Consider the following 19013-nt stretch of genomic DNA (forward strand, 5'->3'; position numbering starts at 1 on the left):
GCTCATGTGCACAGAGGACAGGGATCTGCCTCACCCTCTGGCACCTTCACTACCAACAACTCCCAAGAGGGCTCCCAAATGCTTTTTCATTATTACCCTGACACTTCCCAGAATAGCCTGTGTGTGTTGTTATGAAGATCCTACCTCCCTCGTCTGATCCTCCTTTTGGGGTGCCTTCCTACACACGGTATGTTCAGGACAAATCCAAAACAGAATCCAAGCCTTGTCCCTTCTTACCTCCTATGAACTTTTTTTTTTGGTCCATCATGGAGCTTGAACTCAGGACCTGGGCACTGTCCCTGAGCTTTTGTGCTCAAGGCTAGCACTCTATCACTTTGAGTTACAGCTCCACTTCCAGTTTTCTGGTAGTTAACTGGAGATAAGAGTCTCACAGATTTTCCTGCTTGAGCTGACTCTGTACTGGGATTCTCAGATCTCAGCCTCCTGATTTGCTCTTTTAATGGCTTCCAGAGTTCAGTGCTCATGATTGCAATAATTGTTTTTGTATGCTTAATTTTTAAGTATTTTAATCAAAATAATACATTTACATAATGTTAAACAATCCAAGATACAAAAAAAATGCCTGTACCAAAAAAAAGCTATTTCTCTTTTTTTTCCCAAATACTAATGCATTCAACTCATGACATAGTTTCCAAAGAAAAGTATTTACTTCAATATGTCTCAAGAATATTTTTTTTTGGGGGGGGGTCTGGTCATGGGGCCCGAACTCTGGGCCTGGGCGCTGTCCCTCAGTTCAGCTCAAGGCTAGCGCTCTACCACTTGAGCCATAGCGCCACTTCCGGCTTTTTTCTTTTTGCTTTTGTGGTGCTGGGGAATCGAACCCAGGGCCTCAGGCATGCAAGGCAAGCGCTCTACCACTGAGCCAACTTCCCAGCCCCAAGAATATTTTATAATATTTTTATACTACTTCTAAGTGATTTTCCACTTTAGGATGTTACTGACTTCCTATTATAAATGGTGGCAGATCACCTTTTTAATCCAAATTCACTTGCTCTCACTCAGTATTTCCTTCTCTGTTCAATACTTAAGCCTTTTGTTTTTCTCTTCCTTTCTTCATTTCTTTCTTTGTGACACTGATATTGTTAGTGTTAGCAATATAACTATGTTAATTGTTGAGCTATGTAGTAGACTATGCTCATACATTTTTCTTCCACATTTTGTTTTTCAAGAGTTAACAGCTTTTTCTTTTCATTTGCTTATTCTATGTATGTCTCACCAAACTTTCCCACATTCTTCACAGAATTCTAAAATCCTCCCTGTACAAATTTTTTATTTATTTATTTTTGTGCTGGTCCTGGGGTTTGAACTCAGGGCTTGGGCACTGTTCTTATGCTTTTTTTTTTTTTTACACTCAACACTAGCCTTGAGCCACAACTCCACTTCTGTTTTTGTCTGTGACTAATTGGAGATAAGAGTCTCATGGACTTTCCTGCTTGTGCTGGCTTCGGACTGTGATCTTCAGATCTCAGCCTCCTGATTAGCTAGGATTACAGGTGTGAGCCCATAGCACTTGCCCCCCCCCGGTAGTGGGGTTGGGCGCGTCCCCCCCTCCCCCCCCCCGCCTTTTTTCCCTAAAGACATCCATGGAAGGTTTGTGGATCCTTTTTTTCAGGATTCTTAAGCCCCTGGTGGTGTTTCTCCTTTGGCTAGTAGGCTGTCCTCCTCTCACATCTGTGACACAGAAGACAGATACTCCAGCTGTGGTGTGGAGAGGACACAAATGGAGAGGACTGGCCCCACAGGCTGGCTTAGAGCTGAATCATCCAGCATGGCTTCTCTCTTTCTCTTTCTTTTCTTCTTTCTTTCCTTTTTTTTTTTTTTTGGTTGTGGTGCTTGAACTCTGGGCCTGGACACTGTCCCTCAACTCTTCAGCTCAAGGCTAGCGCTCTACCCCGTGAGCCACAGCACCACTTCTGGCTTTTTCTGCTTATGTGGTGCTGAGGAATGGACCCCATGGCCTCATGTAAGTGAGGCAAGCGCTCTACCACTGAGCCACCTTCCCAGCCAGGCTTCTCCCTTTCCTACTTTCATTATAGATGAACATAGAGACACAACACCTGAGATCAAAGTGTTCAGTGTTCAAGGTCTATTATCACTTTCCATTGGGAGGTGGTGGTCCCTCCACTTACCTTGTTTATGCCATGGTCCTCTTCTTATGACAGATGGTTACTAACGCACAAGGGAGAAATATCTCTAATAATATCTCTGGGTTAAACAAGCATTTGTGGCTTTGGGAAGTTGGGGACGTGTGTTCTAAATGTCAACCAGCCAATTTAGCAGTAAACTTGGAATAGCATTCCTTCCTAAGTTGGGAGCTGTCTGTTCTAATGAAATCCATCTCTTGCATTCATGACAGTAATAAACGGAGACCTCGACTGATTAATAGTTGACACCAGATGGATAAACACCCACCCTAAGTAATGAGATAGTTAATTATAGCTGCTCCATGTTTAAGACTTCAATTAATCTCTTGAGAGTGTATAACTTCACCTGCAATGGCTCAACGCAGTGAAGCAGCGCTTCACAGAAGTCGGCTCCTCTATTAGCTCCAAATGCAGGTCTGACAAATTGAAGACCGAATGGATTCGGCTTACTCATTTTCATTACGTCTGTGTGGGGATCAACTTAGAGGAAACATCTGAGAAATAAGGCAAAGAAAACTGACAGGAAAGGATATAAAACCCATGTGACTTTATTTCCATAGTTCCAACCTCCTATTTATCCCAATGGCCCCATGTGTATAAACCCTGAGTTACAGATCAGAGGTGCATCCCAGTTTCCTGAAGCCGTGAGTTCAAGGATCTACTTCAACTTTGGTCCACTCTCTGACAGATGATGTATGGACAAAAGAGAGTAACTCCATGCTCACAAAACGAACTGAATTAGAACATATATGGGGTTGGGCTGAACACTCACACTGCTCATGCTCAGTGACAGACTTGTGGGTTGCAGGTCCGGTGTGCATTAGCATAACCTGCCGAACCATGCCAGGCTTAGTCACTTCCAAGCTCTGTGCCGGGCCGCCATGTTCTCTGGTTGCTCTGATGTGCAGTCAGTTAAGAACCATGTTACAGACTAGAGACACAGCTGTCATTGTGCCAATTTTTAATAATGTATACATGCAAAATAGGTTTCAATTTATAAGAGAAAGCAGTACTTTAGTCTTTCCAAGAATTTGGCCAACTACAAGAAAATTGCCTATTTCTCTAGTATTTAGAGATGACAACTCTGCGTGTGTGTGTGTGTGTGTGTGTGTGTGTGTGTGTGTGTGTGTGTGTGGTGTTTCCTTGCTGCCAGCCCCTGAATACATACCCCTCTCTGTATCTCTACCCTCTCTGCCCCTCCACTTGCTGCAGGAACAGCACCTATTGTTTCTGTCAAATCCCAAGCACATCACCCTTTTGCTTTTATAACTCTTTTGATGTCTCATCTGGGACCCAAGGCCTTACGTGACTAGACTGTTTTCTCACACTAACAGCGGGTCCCCAGGACTCCTCACAGGTCCCTGAATGACTGCTGTCATCTCTAGCTTCTAATTCTGCAGGGACAGATGCAAGCTATCCCTGATCTTTCGGCCTCCCAATTCCATCCTCAGGTCCTTACTGCCTCCGTGCTTAAGCAATGCCCTGTGAGTCTGGCACGTCGCAGGTGTCTCAAAAAGACTGGAAATCCCCAATAAATTTCACTTTCCTATCAAAGAAGTGTGTCTTCTCTGTTAGGTTCTGAGCTCTCACTACGGGCACTAGAGTAGTATGGCAGATGTAATAGAAAAAGCATTTGGAGACATACTTGGGTTTAAAATTCTTCTCCTCTGCTAACTGTAGGGTCTGGGTCTATGCAATGAGGTTAACTGTCCTTTGAAGGCTTGTGAAGATTATATGTGTGGAGTATCAAATGCCTCAGTGACATTTTCTTCCATCGACTTCAATATACTTAACTTTACCAGATATTCTGCAAAAGTCCTAAGTGGAAAACTTTGGTTTGGTAGACTGGCTTCCAAATGTTCAAAGGTAGCTATTCCATACCAGCTAAATATCTGGTAGAAACTTTGAAACCTCCCTCTCTCACCTGTTCATCGGGGCAGATTTTACCCACTGCCTCACTAGTTCTCCAACAGCTCTCTGAATCATCATCTTTTAGTCAAGAAAAACTGAGTGAAAAGGAAGTAATGGATTTCCCTTTGGAAAAAGCTAGGGATTTTTCAGAACCTACCTATAGACTCACAGTGCTGGGCAATTTCCTTTATGTCATGTGAATGTGTCACATTCAGTCTTGTGAAAGCAACTGCTTGCTTTTACTCGGGAGGCTGAGATCTAAGCATAGTGGCTCTAAACCAGTCCAGGCAGCGAAGTCCGTGACACTCTTATCCCCAATTAAAAAAAAAAAAAAGCCTGAAGTAGAGATAGGGTTGTATTTATTCTGCCTTAAGCAAAAGTAATTCAGGTACAGCACCCAGGCCTTGAGTTCAAGCCAACTAGCACACAAAAAGTCTTGTGAATTTTCCTGCCTTTTGGCTTCAAACCATGTTCCTCAGATCTCAGCTTCTAGAGTAGCTGGGATTATAGGCATGGACCAACAGTGCCCAGAAAAAACAAAACAAAACCAAATTAAAAGCAGTGTGTTTAGCCCCATACAAGGACTAGGATAGTGGCTGACTAACACACCACCTCCTAGATTTTCCCTGTAGGTTCGTATGCCTCCAAGTTGACAGCAGCAGCATTATCTGCCTGGTGGGAAGGAGGATAACATAGACAGTTTTAATACGTGTGACAGGGCTTGGCACATGGTAGTGCTTGGTGTCATCTGTGTCTATAACCATCTGAGGCTGCTGTGCTTGGAATTTATCCTGTGCGTCCCTTATGTCCTTCACTGTGCTCCATTATGGGACAGAAAACCACACAACACAATCACTTCTTCATGCTTGCTCCACTGAGAACACTAATAATAAAAGACATTTCAAAGGCAATGAAAGGAACTTTATTAACTACTATTCTTACCATGAAACACCTATAAGAAATAATTACAAAATAATGCAGTCTCTTTTTACATACTTTTGGTATCATCCCCGTATAATGATCCTTTCACAGAAAGGACTATTTACAGTAAATGTAGATATAAAGCTCATTGTTGTAAATACAATTGTAGATGACGTGTAGAGGCAACACATACCAAATTGGTATACTAGCAATGGAAATGTAACTAATGCAGAATAAATAACAGCTTCATACTTTTCTTTTCCTTTTTTATTTTTTTAAAACAATCTCCAAATACAAAAGGTAGATTATTCAAAGTTGATTTTCATATACATACATATATATATATATATATATAATCTTGCTGCAAACAGTGGATCAAAAGGCAAAAATGTTCCCTTGCATCTTCTACTTTTGAAAACCCCTAAGATTATTCATAAATCCAATTAGAAAGAAGGTGTGCAAAACCACCAACAATACTGGCAAAACCCTGAAAACCTGGTTCTGGCTGATGTTGAGAGAAAATAAAGTATAAAGCACTACCTGTTCAATTAAATAATGTTTTCTTTGTTCTTTATGTTTGCAAGAATGCTAAGAGCTAAGGAAATGCACTGCATTTTTATCTGGGCTCTGTCCAACACAAACTTCACCAGGATCTATAGGAAATGTTGGATTATTTAATGACTCAGAAGTGGAATAGCCATTAAATGGTCCCTTCATACTTTATTCCCTCTTATAGAGACTGAGATACTTTTATACATTCTGATATCTGAAACTTTGGTTCTTTTAAAGCGCTTTACAAAAACAAAATAATTTCATGAATACAGAACTATACAGAACTTTGATTTCCTTTTGAAGTGTCAGTTTCTGGATGAAGTTCTGTGGATCGTGTAACGTGCTCAGAGACAGCACAGGGCGGGCTGTGTGGCCACCTTTTTCAATAATACTGATTCCCATCCACGGCAACAACACTGCCTATGTTCTGCAGTCCCCTAAATCTACTTCTTTGTTACTTGAAAACAGAATTTTGTACAAAAATATGACTGTTTCTTTAGAAAATAATATATAGATCTTTTTTTAATAAAACCTGGCAGATAGCAAAAATGGTGTATCAAAATATGGTAAACAAATGTTGTAAAATACTAAATCATTAAAAATATCTCATAGAAAGACATTGTGCTATGAAGTTCTCTCTTGAAATTCAAGCAACGTTTTCACTGTACATCACAGGTTGAGCATTCATCCTCCTGACTTGATTTCATGATCTGTCATCACAGCAGCACTGCAGTAACTGTCTAACCAATGGCCCTTTCATACAGCTGCATTTTCTATATACTTGGACTTCAAAATTAATAAAAAAAAAAGACACCCTCTGGATCAGTGGTCTTTAGCTCTGTTGCAATATTAACTCCATCTGAAAAACTCGAAAGGACAAAAAGGCCATTTTTCCTGGTCCCACCCATAAACGGCTGTTCTCATTGGTCTGGAGTGGGGCCTAGGTATCAAGGTTTATTTTTGTTAAAGCTCCTCAAAAATTTCTACTATGCAATACGAGTTGAGAATCATGGCCCAAGGCACATGAGAAAGAAGTCATTCTTAACTGCACGTATCAAGTGATTGTCTAGGCATCATTCACTCAGTGCTCAGCGACAGTCTCAATGTTAAAAAAGGAACTGGGTATACAAGATAGTCATGGAAGCCAAAATGAAGAGTCAGTGAGCTTGAAACATAAGCACACACAATCCCACATATTTATGTATGTACGACATATACATATATAAAGTATTTTGATCAAGAAGAAACTAGCATTACTCTCATTTGTTCTTGATAACCGAAAAACAACACGAACCAAACATCACAAAGCATAAACATTTTCTAAGACATTTCTATCACTCTGACAAATGCCAGGTTTGTAAACCCTCAAAATGCACTGCCGTGAACACAGCAGATTTGTTACTCAGGTGAGGAACTCAACTGAACCCTAGACTTTTCTGGAAGAGCAAGAAGGATACCGTGGCACTGACAGGTGAAAAGTCATGCACAGTCTTCTGGTTGTTGCTTAGTCCACATCTTCTCTTGCTCAGAGCATCTTTGGCTTGCTAGAACCATGTGATCATGACCATTTTGTTAGTGTTCACTTTGGGACAGCTTGTGAGGCAGCAACAGCTGTATATTAAGCAATCATCTCTTCATTCAAAGAAGAGAAGACCTTCCCTCACTCCTCCCTCAAATAACAAGCACTTCACAAGGGAGTAGTAAAAAAAAAAATACAAGAAAACAAATAAGCCTAACATTTTTTCATGAAGTTAAAAAAAATGTAATTGAACTGAAAAACAACAGCTGAACAAACACCACAGCCCAGTAGTCTAAGGCTTGGTAATCAGTAAAGCACATTTCCTTCTGAAGGGTCAACACACATCTGGGCACTTGTCTTGCTGTACATTCTCGGTAGTTCTTTTACATCTGCATAATACTTAAAGTGCAATTGTCCCAAGGCTTTTGTTTCCGTCACAAATATTATAAAGAAAGAGCTATGTTTGGGGCGAAGAAAATATGGCACAAGTAATCCGTAAAGAACCCAGGACTTCCACAGTCTCTGGCAGGCAGCAAAGCTGTCTGCAACGGCGGCTGGCAGGTGGATTTTATACAACAAACTCTGGAACTTCGTCATGAGTGAGATCCAGGGAAAAGTATTTGCTGGTTCTTTTGACTGGAAACGCATCTTGGATGTTGACACACTGCTGAGCCAAGCAGCTGTTGCAGTAGAGGCCCTCGTCATCCAGTTCGTGGCCACACCCAAAGGTGTAACTCTGAGCAGTGTCCTGACACAGACCTGCAATGTGCAGGAAGTCTTTCTGGTAAAGTCTGATGTCATCAAGGCTCAAGCTATGTCGATCGGTGGAAGTCTTTGGTTTCCTACATATAGTCTGCCAAAGAAGGAAAAGTTGAGACAATTTTAAGAATAACGGAATGGTGACTGTATTTGCCCTGCAAAGAGGTAAGCTGCATAATATATTATGTGTCACAAAGTGGTTTCCAACCTGTGGTTTCTGGGAAATATAAAACCATTACTATCACTACCAATTCCAATGTCAGTTAACATTTACTGAACACTATGTGCTGACTTAAATAGTGTGTATAAGCGACTTCAACTTTCTTACAGTTCTACAAGGCATGTTATTCCTTATTCTCTCCATTTTATAGATAAATTAAACAAAGATACAAATCTCACAGGAATCTATCCCCAGAATTTCAGAAATTGAGCAATTACCTTCAAATAAAAGGTAAACACTACCATTAGTTTTTTTGCACTAAGCTGTGGCAGCACTCTTATGCAGATGTCTGTTATTTTAGTAAGAAATGAAAAAAATAATCCAATTATCACTCAAGAAACACAGTTTGAAGAAGGATGTTTTAAAGAGCCACAGTTTTTGAGTAGAGTACAAAAGAAGTTGGGAGAGAATCACTAGGGGACAAAGGAAGCTCCTGAGCCCTCAAAGAGCCAAGTAACAGGTGACAGACTTTCAACCTCATTATTCCGAGAAGTGGTACTGGTAGGAAGTATAAAAAGGTTTTTCATGGATTAGATAGTAACATGAATGGGTTAAAGAAAATCACCATTATACCTCTAAGCTTCTGCTGCTGAGAACCACAAAGGATAATCTTGTTAGAATGAGATGCTACTTTCGCTTTAGGCAGAAGTTCCAGGAGGATATTTTGTTAGAAGTAGCACAACTGAGTGGCAGCTCCCACACAGAATGGTAGCTCTTACTGATGGAGTGTTTCCAGGCTACAACAGGCTTTCACACACAGAACCATTCAAAAGCCCCCAAGGCACACACACTAATGTCCCTATGTTAGAGGTGCAGAATCTGCCCTCAGGCTGGGCCATAGGGACATTGCTGTTCAGCAGTTAACACTGAGGTCAAAGCTGGGTGTCATGCAGCGAGTCTGGCTCTAGTGCTTGGGCTCTAAGAAGACCTGTTCATGTATACATAGGCTTGCAGAATACTTAGTTTTCAGAGAGAAAAAAAACAACATGCTCATATTCAAAGTATGGCTACTTTAAATAAAAGGAAAGAAAGGGGAAATAGAAAAGGAAAAAAAAGGAGTTAAAAGCAAGCAGTATGGAGGTTCCTCAAAAGACTAAACATAGAGCTCTCCTATGACCTGACAATCCCACTTCTAGGCATTTACCCAAATGACCACAAACAAGGCCACACTAAAGCTACCAATACAACTATGTTCACTACAGAATGATTTACCATAGCTAAGATATGGAATCAACCCAGATGCTCCTCAGTAGATGAAGGGATGAAGAAACTGTGGTATATATACACAATGGAATTCTATGCCTCCATCAGAAAGAATGACATTGTCCCATTCACAAGGAAATGGAAAAACTTGGAAAAAAGTCATATTAAGTGAAGTAAGCCAGATCCAAAGAAACATAGATCCCATGGTTTCCCTCATTTGTAATAGTATATGTCTAGGATAGTTCTAGCAGATGAGCAGAATAGCTCAATAGTTATGTACATATGACCATATAAGATGATGCTAAATGAAATGAACTCCAAGACACTTACACAAGAAGTTTTTCTTTGTTGTTTTTAATGTACTATGTGATTTTTTTTTTGTTTCTTCTGCATGTTCTTCCCCCTATAGTATATCCTCTGTTTGTTGTTACTATATTTGATTTTGGTACCCTGGGTATTATATATATATATATTTATCTCAATTAGGGAAGGGAAGGGGAACAACAAAATGGTGAGACAAGGGACACAGGGTGAACCAGTGCAACAGTGATACTCACAAGACAATATGTTGGAAATGAACTGTACCACTTGGGGAGGGTTGGGGGAAAGGAGAGTGGGAGAAAATGAGAGGGGGTAACAAGTTAGTCAAGAAATGTACTCACTACCTTACATATGTAACTGTAACCTCTCTGTACATCACCTGGACAAAAAAATTAAATTAAAAAAAAAGGAAAGGAGTTAAAAGTAGGAACAAAGACTGCCAGAGACAGAAAGAAAATTGTATTTTAGAAAGGAAAAAAACAACACAGCCCAAGAAAGAGAGGTATAGGGTTGAGTGTGGTGGCTCAAGCTTGTAACTGTGGCTACCTGGGAGGCAGAGGGAGATCGAGGGATTGTTGTGATTGAGACAGACCAGGCAGAAAAGTTCATCAGACTCCATTCGATCTATGTCTGGGTGCAGTGGTGCATATCTTTCATCCAACAATATGGGGGAAGCATAATGGCTGGATGAAGTGGCGCTTGTTTGTGTCATACCAGTGACAAAGGGAAGCACAGATAGATAGGAGGACCACAGTCCAGGCTGGCGCAAGCATAATCCAAGACCCTATCTTGAAAATGACCAACACAAAAAGGGGCTAGCACAGTGGCCTAAGTGGTAGAGTACCTACTTAGTAAACGTGAGGCTATGAGTTTAATCCTCAACATCACTGAATGAATGAATGAGAGGCACAGAGGAGGAAGTGCTTAGAAAGTAGCAATGGGTGCTAGCTATAGATGAAATCCAAATGGTAAAACCATGAGTTTCAGAAAATTATATACATACTTTTTGACATTTTAATAGCTTAACCAGATCATCATGCTCTGGTTTACCATACTCTGAAAATTCCATCTTAAAGAAGTAGCCAGGTGTGTAAACATTTCTGCCATAACACACTCACAAAGAGGCAGTAATGCCACACAGACACAGCCATGTATCATACTTGCACACATACAACTAATCTATTTGAAGTTTCCACTGATACCACGTGAGCAATCACGTACACAATTTATCCAAAGAAAAACCAATTCCAACATAAATGGAACTAGCAGAAAAATCAGAATAAAATGAGAATGTATTTAAAATTTTCCCATAGCTCTAGTTACTACTTTACAAGTTTCAGTACCTGTGGAAGAGAATCAGTACTCTGGCCACGAAGTTTGACAACTGTTTCTGAAGAGCTGGAGGTGGAAGAACCAATTTCTTTCACAATCAATCCTGAGGTAAAAGAGAGACAAACAGTGGATATTTCAAATTCTTCCCACTTCTTCCCACATATGCTGACATACACAGCTCCTGGGAATGTCAAACAGAACCAGTACTATAGAGTTCACTGTGGCTCTTTGGTGACTGACAAGCAGGATAGCACCGATTCTCTTGTAGGAAATAGTCGTGGGGAGTCCAGGAAAGAGTTTACAGTCTCATTTATGACAGAAGTAAAGACAAAGACTGTAGGTGCAAAGTGTTTATCTTTACCTGGTAAAAGACCATCCCCCACTCCACACCTCACTAACACTAACACGGATACAGCCACGTAGGTTTGGTTTGCTGGGGAAATGCAGTGGGTAAGAACTTAGATCTTTGTAGTCAGATAGGTCTGAGCTAGATTTTGACCAGAAAATTCTGGCCAGTTTCTTAATCTCCCTCAGTCTCAGTCTTCTCTCATGAAATTGGGCTGACAAAAGCAGCTATTCACTAGTGTTTTCCTGGCCATTAGACAGTGAGTGCAAGTGAAGGGTCAGGAGCATCTGCTGGGAGATGCAGACACTGTGGGGAGGGCTCAAAATGGAGGTCATGGTGAGAATTCAGTACTGGTCTCTGAGATCAGCATAGTTCTTAATCACATCCGGGCCTAGGGAAAACCTGTTAAATTTTCAGACAGAAATCTAGGGTTGATATTTCTCTGCAAGCATATGAGTGAAGCAACCCTTAAAATGTTTCAGAAGTCAAAATGATTCACTGGAGATGAGTGAATACCACTGACATTTTTCTTGCTAATGGATGAAGCAAAAGTAAGCAAGTCAAGTCCTAGGTTCACAAGGCTAAATGGCTTCTACTGAAAAGTACAAATGAAAAGGACCTTGGTAATCTTTTAGTCAGCTACTAGTAGCATTTAGAAATAGCTTTTTCTTCTTTCTTCTTTTTTTTTGAAATAGCTTTTTCTGTTCCATTCCTTTACTGTTTGGTAGCATAACATTTTGGTCTAACATATGCCTTGCATATATTGAAGGTTGCATTAACAACAGTCTAATGTATGCCTTGCATATATATACTGAGGGTTCAACAATTAGTTTAATTGAAACAGATGTGAAAGCATGCCTGGCTACTCATAGATGGTTTAAATACTCTCAGGTTATGCTGCTCACATCTGGGGTTTGGTACGCACTTCTTTTGCAAGACTTTCTGGAGGCACAAAGGCCCACATCTCTGGAAGATCCTTAAATCTTCACAGGAACCAATCTTCATCGGAACTCAAAGGCTTGGGCACTGGCTAGCATGTGGTGTGGTTTCTCTAAAGATTCCTTGGCAGATGCTCCCTTGGCTATGGTGTCTGCAAGTACTCTTCTCCAAACACATATCTACCACTGAAAAAGTTAGAGCCAAGGCTGGTGCTCAAGGCTCAGACCACATTCCCAGTATATTTCAACAGGAAAGAGGACAGTAGTTTCCCTCATCTCTACGCAATCTACTAGATATAAAGTACTACAGTGAGTATTTCCAAAACAGTGCCTATAGGCTCACATGGTCAAGAACTAGAAAACTAGAACGATGCATGGAAGAACATAAAATCATCTATAACCCTGTCATCCAGAGAAAAGGTGACTAGAATATTATTTTGTTATTATAAATAATACTTTGGTATACTCTGTAGTATTCTCATCTTTATTATATATTGCTTAAAAAGCTTACATGTAATGGCCTATATATAACTTTCTCTTATGCGAACAGATGATAGCAGCCATTCATTGTTTTCCTCTTGTTGCTACTATAAATTTCAATAAATATGCTTGTGCATCATTTTAAAAAGAGAAATCCTATCATTTCTATTTAAAATTACAAAATGAATAGTCTTATAAAAGCAAACACAGAAATATATGAAGAACAAGCCGGCTGCTCTCATATCTTCCTTCCCAGACATGGAGGCCTGACTTCTGTTTCTAGCACTTGTCTCTCTAATGTATCGATTCTTCTATAGACTGGAGAATCTCCAAGATCCACTCCAGATGCATTAGGTGGTTTCTCTTCTTTTCTTCTATTCAAGGCACTTGCCCTGCAGTTTAACACAGTGGCCTGGAGTGGCTCTTGTTCCATGGCTGCTCTGATCTACAGCTCCCTCTCTTTCCTTCTATTTTTGGAGGCACCTATCACTGGGTCCAGGATAATCTACTATCTCAGGGAGAGAGCTTGCTCTAAGAGCTCACCAGAATGTCCGTTCAGCTTCCTGGACAGGAGCATGTCCTCTGTAATATAGATGCACATGTCAGAGCTGACTTCCAGAGACTCTTCTTCATTCATTGGCTCCAGATCCCTGGGGTCATCAACCAACATCTCTATTTCTGACACAGAAGGAGGAAACGATACTCAGTGACACAAACAGCAGTAAAGAACACAGTCCTCTTGGGTAGAAAGTCATATAAACATTCATAGTTGAAAATAAATTTGCTATTGGAGGTACAACTCAGAAGTAGATCACCTGTCTGGCAAGTGAGTGGCCCTGAGTACCAGTACAACCAAACACAAACCCCAGTACCACCAAAAAATGAAATGAAAAATTAATTTGCTAATGAGACTCTTCCTCAATAGGAAACTCCAGAGGCAATTCCAAGGTTGCTATTTGCTTTCCTTTTCTTTTCTCAGTACTGCTGTGTTCTCTGCATAACCTCTAATATCATGATTTATCAATTCTTCTTAATTTTTTAATAAAGAGGAAAACCTATGATCCTACCAAGATGACAAAGGGCAAACTGAGCTCAATGGGCCATTTGCCTAGCAAGGGCTGCTGACAAGGCAAAGGAGACATGCATGAAGTTCCTCACTGCCAACAGCTGCCCCCCAGGGTACTTAATTACTTGCTTTGATATCCATTTAGGTTGTAGGGAAATTAAGGCAAATCAAACAGTTCTGCAATTTTCCTTAAGAGTCAGTATTTGTTTTCACACACTTAAATATAATAGCATTTATCTGAGACAGTAAAGAACTTTAGAAAGTCACACAAATGCTAGGTTTGGCCGACACAAGCCATAGATCCTGTCTTATCCCCTTAAGCTCCTAGCAGCTAGGGATGTTATTCCTTTTATATATTCCTTTTATATTCCCCTATACTTTGGCTATATGGGAGGCCCTTAAGAAATACTTTACTAATTAACTGCATGTCTGAGAATCAAATATTTCTGGCTCACAGAAAGAGTTCTCTTTTTTTTAAACCTGGGACCTAGACTAGTACTCGGGGTATAGAGCTTTTATTCCTAGGCTAGTGCTCTACCACCTTAGCCCCAAGAGAACCTTTTTGTTTGTTTGTTTTAGGCCAGGAGGCAGAAGTTCAAGATATCTCTGCCCTTCACTCTATGGTCCTAACTCCAGCCTTATTTAATCTGAGAATGAGAAGAGTAAGCTCCACTTTACTTCCTTCCTATAGTCAAGCCTATGGGTGCAAAAGACATTAACTGGAGGCATGCTCTATTCACAAACACAAACAACTCAACCAAATCACTGTGCAGACAGTAAGACACCTCTTTTCTACCTGCATGACTTAAGTTGCTCCCAGACATGAATTCCACAGAACCAGCAAGTGAAAAGACTACAGAAAGAAGGGAGCCAGTGATGGGGCATGGCTGTTACCATCATCCTGTGAGTCCTCTTCCAGGCGGTCTTTGCCGCCGCTCTCCACCCCTGAGGTGTGGGAGCTGCCATGGCTGGTCATGGAGCTGCAAGTCTTCAGCTTGCGGTGGATGGCGCTGCCTGAGTAGCTGTCCTCTGGCCCGGTGTCCCGGGGCTTGGTGTCAGCCTCAATGCCTGAGGTGTGGGAGCTGCTGTGACTGGCAGTAGAATGACGGGACAGGCGCTTGTGCTTCACACTGCCCGCACTGCTTCCGCTGGCCCGTGACCGCTTTTCCAGCTGGTCCATATCCAGGTCCAGGTTGTCACTGATGTATGATTCCCGGTACTGTTTCTTCTCTGTGGTGAAAACAGAAATCATCAGATTCGACAAAGACAGGTGAAAGGGTGGCCGGCTTAGTAAGCCATCAGGCCAAGAGCAGGTGTGATTTCCCACTGTGTATCTAGTGACGGAGAAGTGCTGAGAACTTGGAGGACTAAGGAAGACTGCAACATGAATGGAACCAACACAGCAGTACAAGGTTGGGGGAAGGTAGGACTCTGTGAATTGCCGAGTCTGAAGCTTCAAATATTGAAAAGTGCTTTTCAAAGTGTAGTCACAGACTATTTCTTGTCTCCAAAGGCTATTGTTCCACAATGAAGTAAGTCTAGAATACTTGAAAACTTCTAGAACAAGGTGATACTACCATGACAAATACTAATGTGATGGTGTTTTCTACTAAAGTATCGTTCAACAGCATGGATTAAAAAAAAATCTGGTCCTTCTCTACAGACAATTCAAAAACACTGATATACAAGACTATGTCATAAATAGAATTATGATGATTACATTTCACTTTATTTTTCCACTTGTTAAATGTGGTCCATTGCTACCTCTAACTGCTCAATATAATTTAAGATAAAACTGTTCTGAAAATTTCTTTCAGACTCTTTAGATTTTCTTTGATATAAGAGAGTTTTCCTCCATTTAGGCTGAAATAGTGAGCCTTTATCACCTATTTATAAAACAGAAATATAAAACTACTAGTTTGATTATTTATACTCCATTGACCTCTGATTAATAAAATTACTTTGATTTAGCAAGTTCATGTTGTTATTTATTGCACTTAAGTTTCAATGGGGATGTCAGACAGACAGATATTGGAAAGCCAGACATGAGAAAGCCCTTCTTACCAAATACTAAAGTACACATATACATTAAGGTGCAAAGTTACAACTGAGCTGTAGGAACACAATGGACATAAAAAAATTGCTTTTGTGTTTCAGAAAATGTATAAGTAACAGATTAGTTTCCCTACCTTTTTAATACTGATGAGAAAAGATATATTATTTTTAAAATGTTAAAAATGGAGCACATGTGGGGACTATTAGGTGGATGTTATTTTAGAAATTGCTACCTAGTAGAGTAACTGGATTCTCAGGAGCCTGATCATTAATAGATACAACAGTCTTGTTTGTTGGTGGAGTGAAATCACGTGTGGTCCTGAAGTCTGAATGCAGCCCTGCAGTATGATCACCATCGGTTCACCAGAGAAGGGAAGAGGCCAGGATGCAGAATAGAAGCTAGCTTTTTCCAAATCAACACAGTATCACCATGCAAGTCATCAACATGCCCGTAGGCTTTTTATTCCCTCTGCTGTAAAAGCCCAGAGACCAGAGTCTTTCACATATAACTTTAGAACTGGGTGTAATAAATGTGACCTCTTGACCTAGGACCTAAGAATATGTTCTGGTTTCTGTTTACTCAATTTTTTAAGGACACAGGCATGTTTTTCCTTCTCTTTTAAATGCTACGGAAGAATTCTGTGATCATTTACTACTATGAAATACTTCAACAGTGCCTTAGACAAGGTGACTCTAAATGAAATATACTGGAGAAAAACAGTCTATATGAAATAAATGGCAAGAACAGGGCTTTTCTTGTTGAAATCATAAAGCCTATATATAAAGCCCATATATGTAAGGGAGATAAAAGAATTCAGACCAAATACAGTTCAGAAAACCTTTGGTCTTTAGACCTGAAATTACCTCTTCAGGGACAAATGAGGAATACATCTGAATTTATTGAAATAAAAGCTCCAAGTCAGATCTTTATCAGTCCTTCATTCTCCTACTGCTACGGCTTTAATGTTTATTCCCTCCCAAAGTCATGTTGAAATGTAATTATTGCTGTAAAATTCATGGATGGACTGATACAGTTATTATGGACGTGAGTTCCTTGTGAAAGGGGAGCTTGGCTTCTTCTCCTTGCCTTTATGGATGAAACACAGCAGGGAAGCCCTTAGCAGATGCCAAAACTGAGAGAAAGGCATTCCCATGATTTGTCAATTACCCATCCTGTGCTATTTTATTACTGGAGCACAGAATAAACTACTCACGTAGGCCCCCAATACACTTGGTATTTAGTAGCAATGGACAAAGCCCTGTCCTGTAGGGCTCAAATGTCTTTGCAACTTAAGACCAACCTACAGGGGAGGGTCATTAACTTTTCTAGGCAATAAAGGATTCCCTGTGGCCATCTAAATTGCCAAATTATAATTTACTAAATATATTCCATCAGCTCTCTCAGCTGATGAAATAAATGAATTTCTCACCTCTCACTGGGCCACTGCAGCCACTTCAGAATGAGGCCGATTTGGCAAATCATGGCTCTACACCTAATTCAGTCACTTTATTCTCACAGCTCCCAAGCTGATGACTTCTTAACACTCATGTCAGCAGAGGGAGATATATTTGTTCCACGGATGAGTCAGCATGGGAAGAGCTGGAAGTCTGACAGCAGCAGAAGCCAATACACCTGACAGTTACACGGAATTCTCACAAAGACAGAGCCAGTTCAGTGTCAGACAGTGGGGAGTGGGGGAATGTTCTAATCACTGCTGAGTTCTCAGGGAATCTCAAACAAGATCCCATTTGGATTGAGAGTCAGCTTCTGAGAGAAATCAATTAAATGCACAAACTTCTTTCAGGAGATTTTGTTTTGGAGAGGACATTCATCCTTTTTCTGCAGCAAAGGAAGGCAAGAGGATGGGTCAAAACTTGCTTCAGATATAGACCTAAGATAGGAATCTGCATTTCAAGGTCCTCTGCATTTCAAGGTCCAAGCCCGGCCCCAGGTCTAATCTAATTGGATTGCCATAAGATCTAACTACACCAAGAATTACCACATCACTTTTTAAAATAAATTGGAAACACTGTAAATTAAGTAAATATGGAAAAAGCATTTTGAGGGATTAGAAGTTGAGATGTGATAAATGGAGGAATCCCAGAATGCCATAACTCAAAATAGAGGCTAACCTTGAGAGTAATATTGTAGTTAAAGTATGTGGTTATAAACTCTAGTACTGTCTTCTTCTTTATGCTGTCTTCCTTTCAGGGCCTAGTACTCTGGGTCCCCAAATAGAAGGCTCCATTCCAACTAAATCTCAGCAAAGCCCCCACAGGACTAGTAGACAAAGTCCTCAGAACAGTATGTCCCCCTCTTTTGTTTGTCATTCTTATGGGGTCAGACTTGGGATCCTTTGAGATGTCAGTTAGAGAGGCTGGAGACACTTCTGTGACCTACCTTTATTGTCACTTTAACCTAAGGAATAATGACTTTGAAAAAAAATCCAAACTGCTGTGGATAACAGCACTAATTGGGTCGAGGCATACACAGAGCCCTGAGATGTAGATAAAAATCTGGGATGCAGATAAATCCTTGCCTTGTGCTTTTTATAAGGATTTTAGAGTCAGGTGCGGGGAGCTTTAGCCTCAGAGATTCTGAAGAGGTGCTGTGGTTGGTGGGCCTCCAGTGCTGGATGTAAACAGAAGTGCAAATGAGTTTCTAGAGTGTGACTCTCCAACACCATTCTTCAGGAGCTTAAAATGCTGGGTCATGGCAACTATAGAGAGGCCAGAGATGGGCCAGCAGGGGCACCATCTGCCTCCCCTGCCCCCAGGACCCTGTGATACCTTCATTTTCCTCCAGCTTCCGGATGTGGCGCAGGACAGGCTGCAGGTTCATGTAGAGGCGGTGACTGTTGCTCAGAAGCTGTAGGAGGTGTCTGGAACGCATGGGGCACCCGGTATAGTAGATAAGCTTCCTGGCTGAGGGCAGACCATCAGGCAAAATCTCAAACTTCTTTCCCTGTAAAGGAAAATCATGAATCAAGAAACAAAATTCTCATTTTATCGTATAAAACTACATTCCAGTAGACACATAAAGCTCACTTTAAAATTCTCTGAAAATAAATTGTTTCTTCTTTTCAAAGATGTTACAGGACAGAGGACAAAAAAATTCTGGAAAGTGTCTAGCAATGGTTTTCAGGAAACAATGACTACATGGGCCAGCTAGGGATTATCTGTGGCCTCTCCATTTGGACAGGGTGTTCGTATAACAGAGAAGAG

The 19013-nt window shown here is 40.7% G+C and overlaps 1 protein-coding gene across 2 annotated transcripts in view; it reads right to left on the reverse strand.

The window, feature by feature from the left end:
• Window positions 1-5019: 5019 nt before the first annotated feature.
• The window catches only part of Frmd6 (FERM domain containing 6), an 83025-nt gene continuing 69031 nt past the window's right edge, over window positions 5020-19013 (reverse strand). For both annotated transcript variants that reach the window (XM_013012356.1, XM_013012355.1), the window contains exons 10-14: window positions 18579-18753; window positions 14628-14963; window positions 13211-13345; window positions 10915-11006; window positions 5020-7921 (exon numbers count right to left, since the gene is read on the reverse strand). In XM_013012356.1, coding sequence (XP_012867810.1) covers window positions 7637-7921; window positions 10915-11006; window positions 13211-13345; window positions 14628-14963; window positions 18579-18753 — 1023 coding nt within the window. In that variant the 3' untranslated portion in view covers window positions 5020-7636. The remainder of the gene's footprint in view (window positions 7922-10914; window positions 11007-13210; window positions 13346-14627; window positions 14964-18578; window positions 18754-19013) is intronic.

Source organism: Dipodomys ordii, unplaced genomic scaffold, assembly GCF_000151885.1.
Source record: "Dipodomys ordii isolate 6190 unplaced genomic scaffold, Dord_2.0 Scaffold16, whole genome shotgun sequence".
NCBI classification, from domain to species: domain Eukaryota; kingdom Metazoa; phylum Chordata; class Mammalia; order Rodentia; family Heteromyidae; genus Dipodomys; species Dipodomys ordii.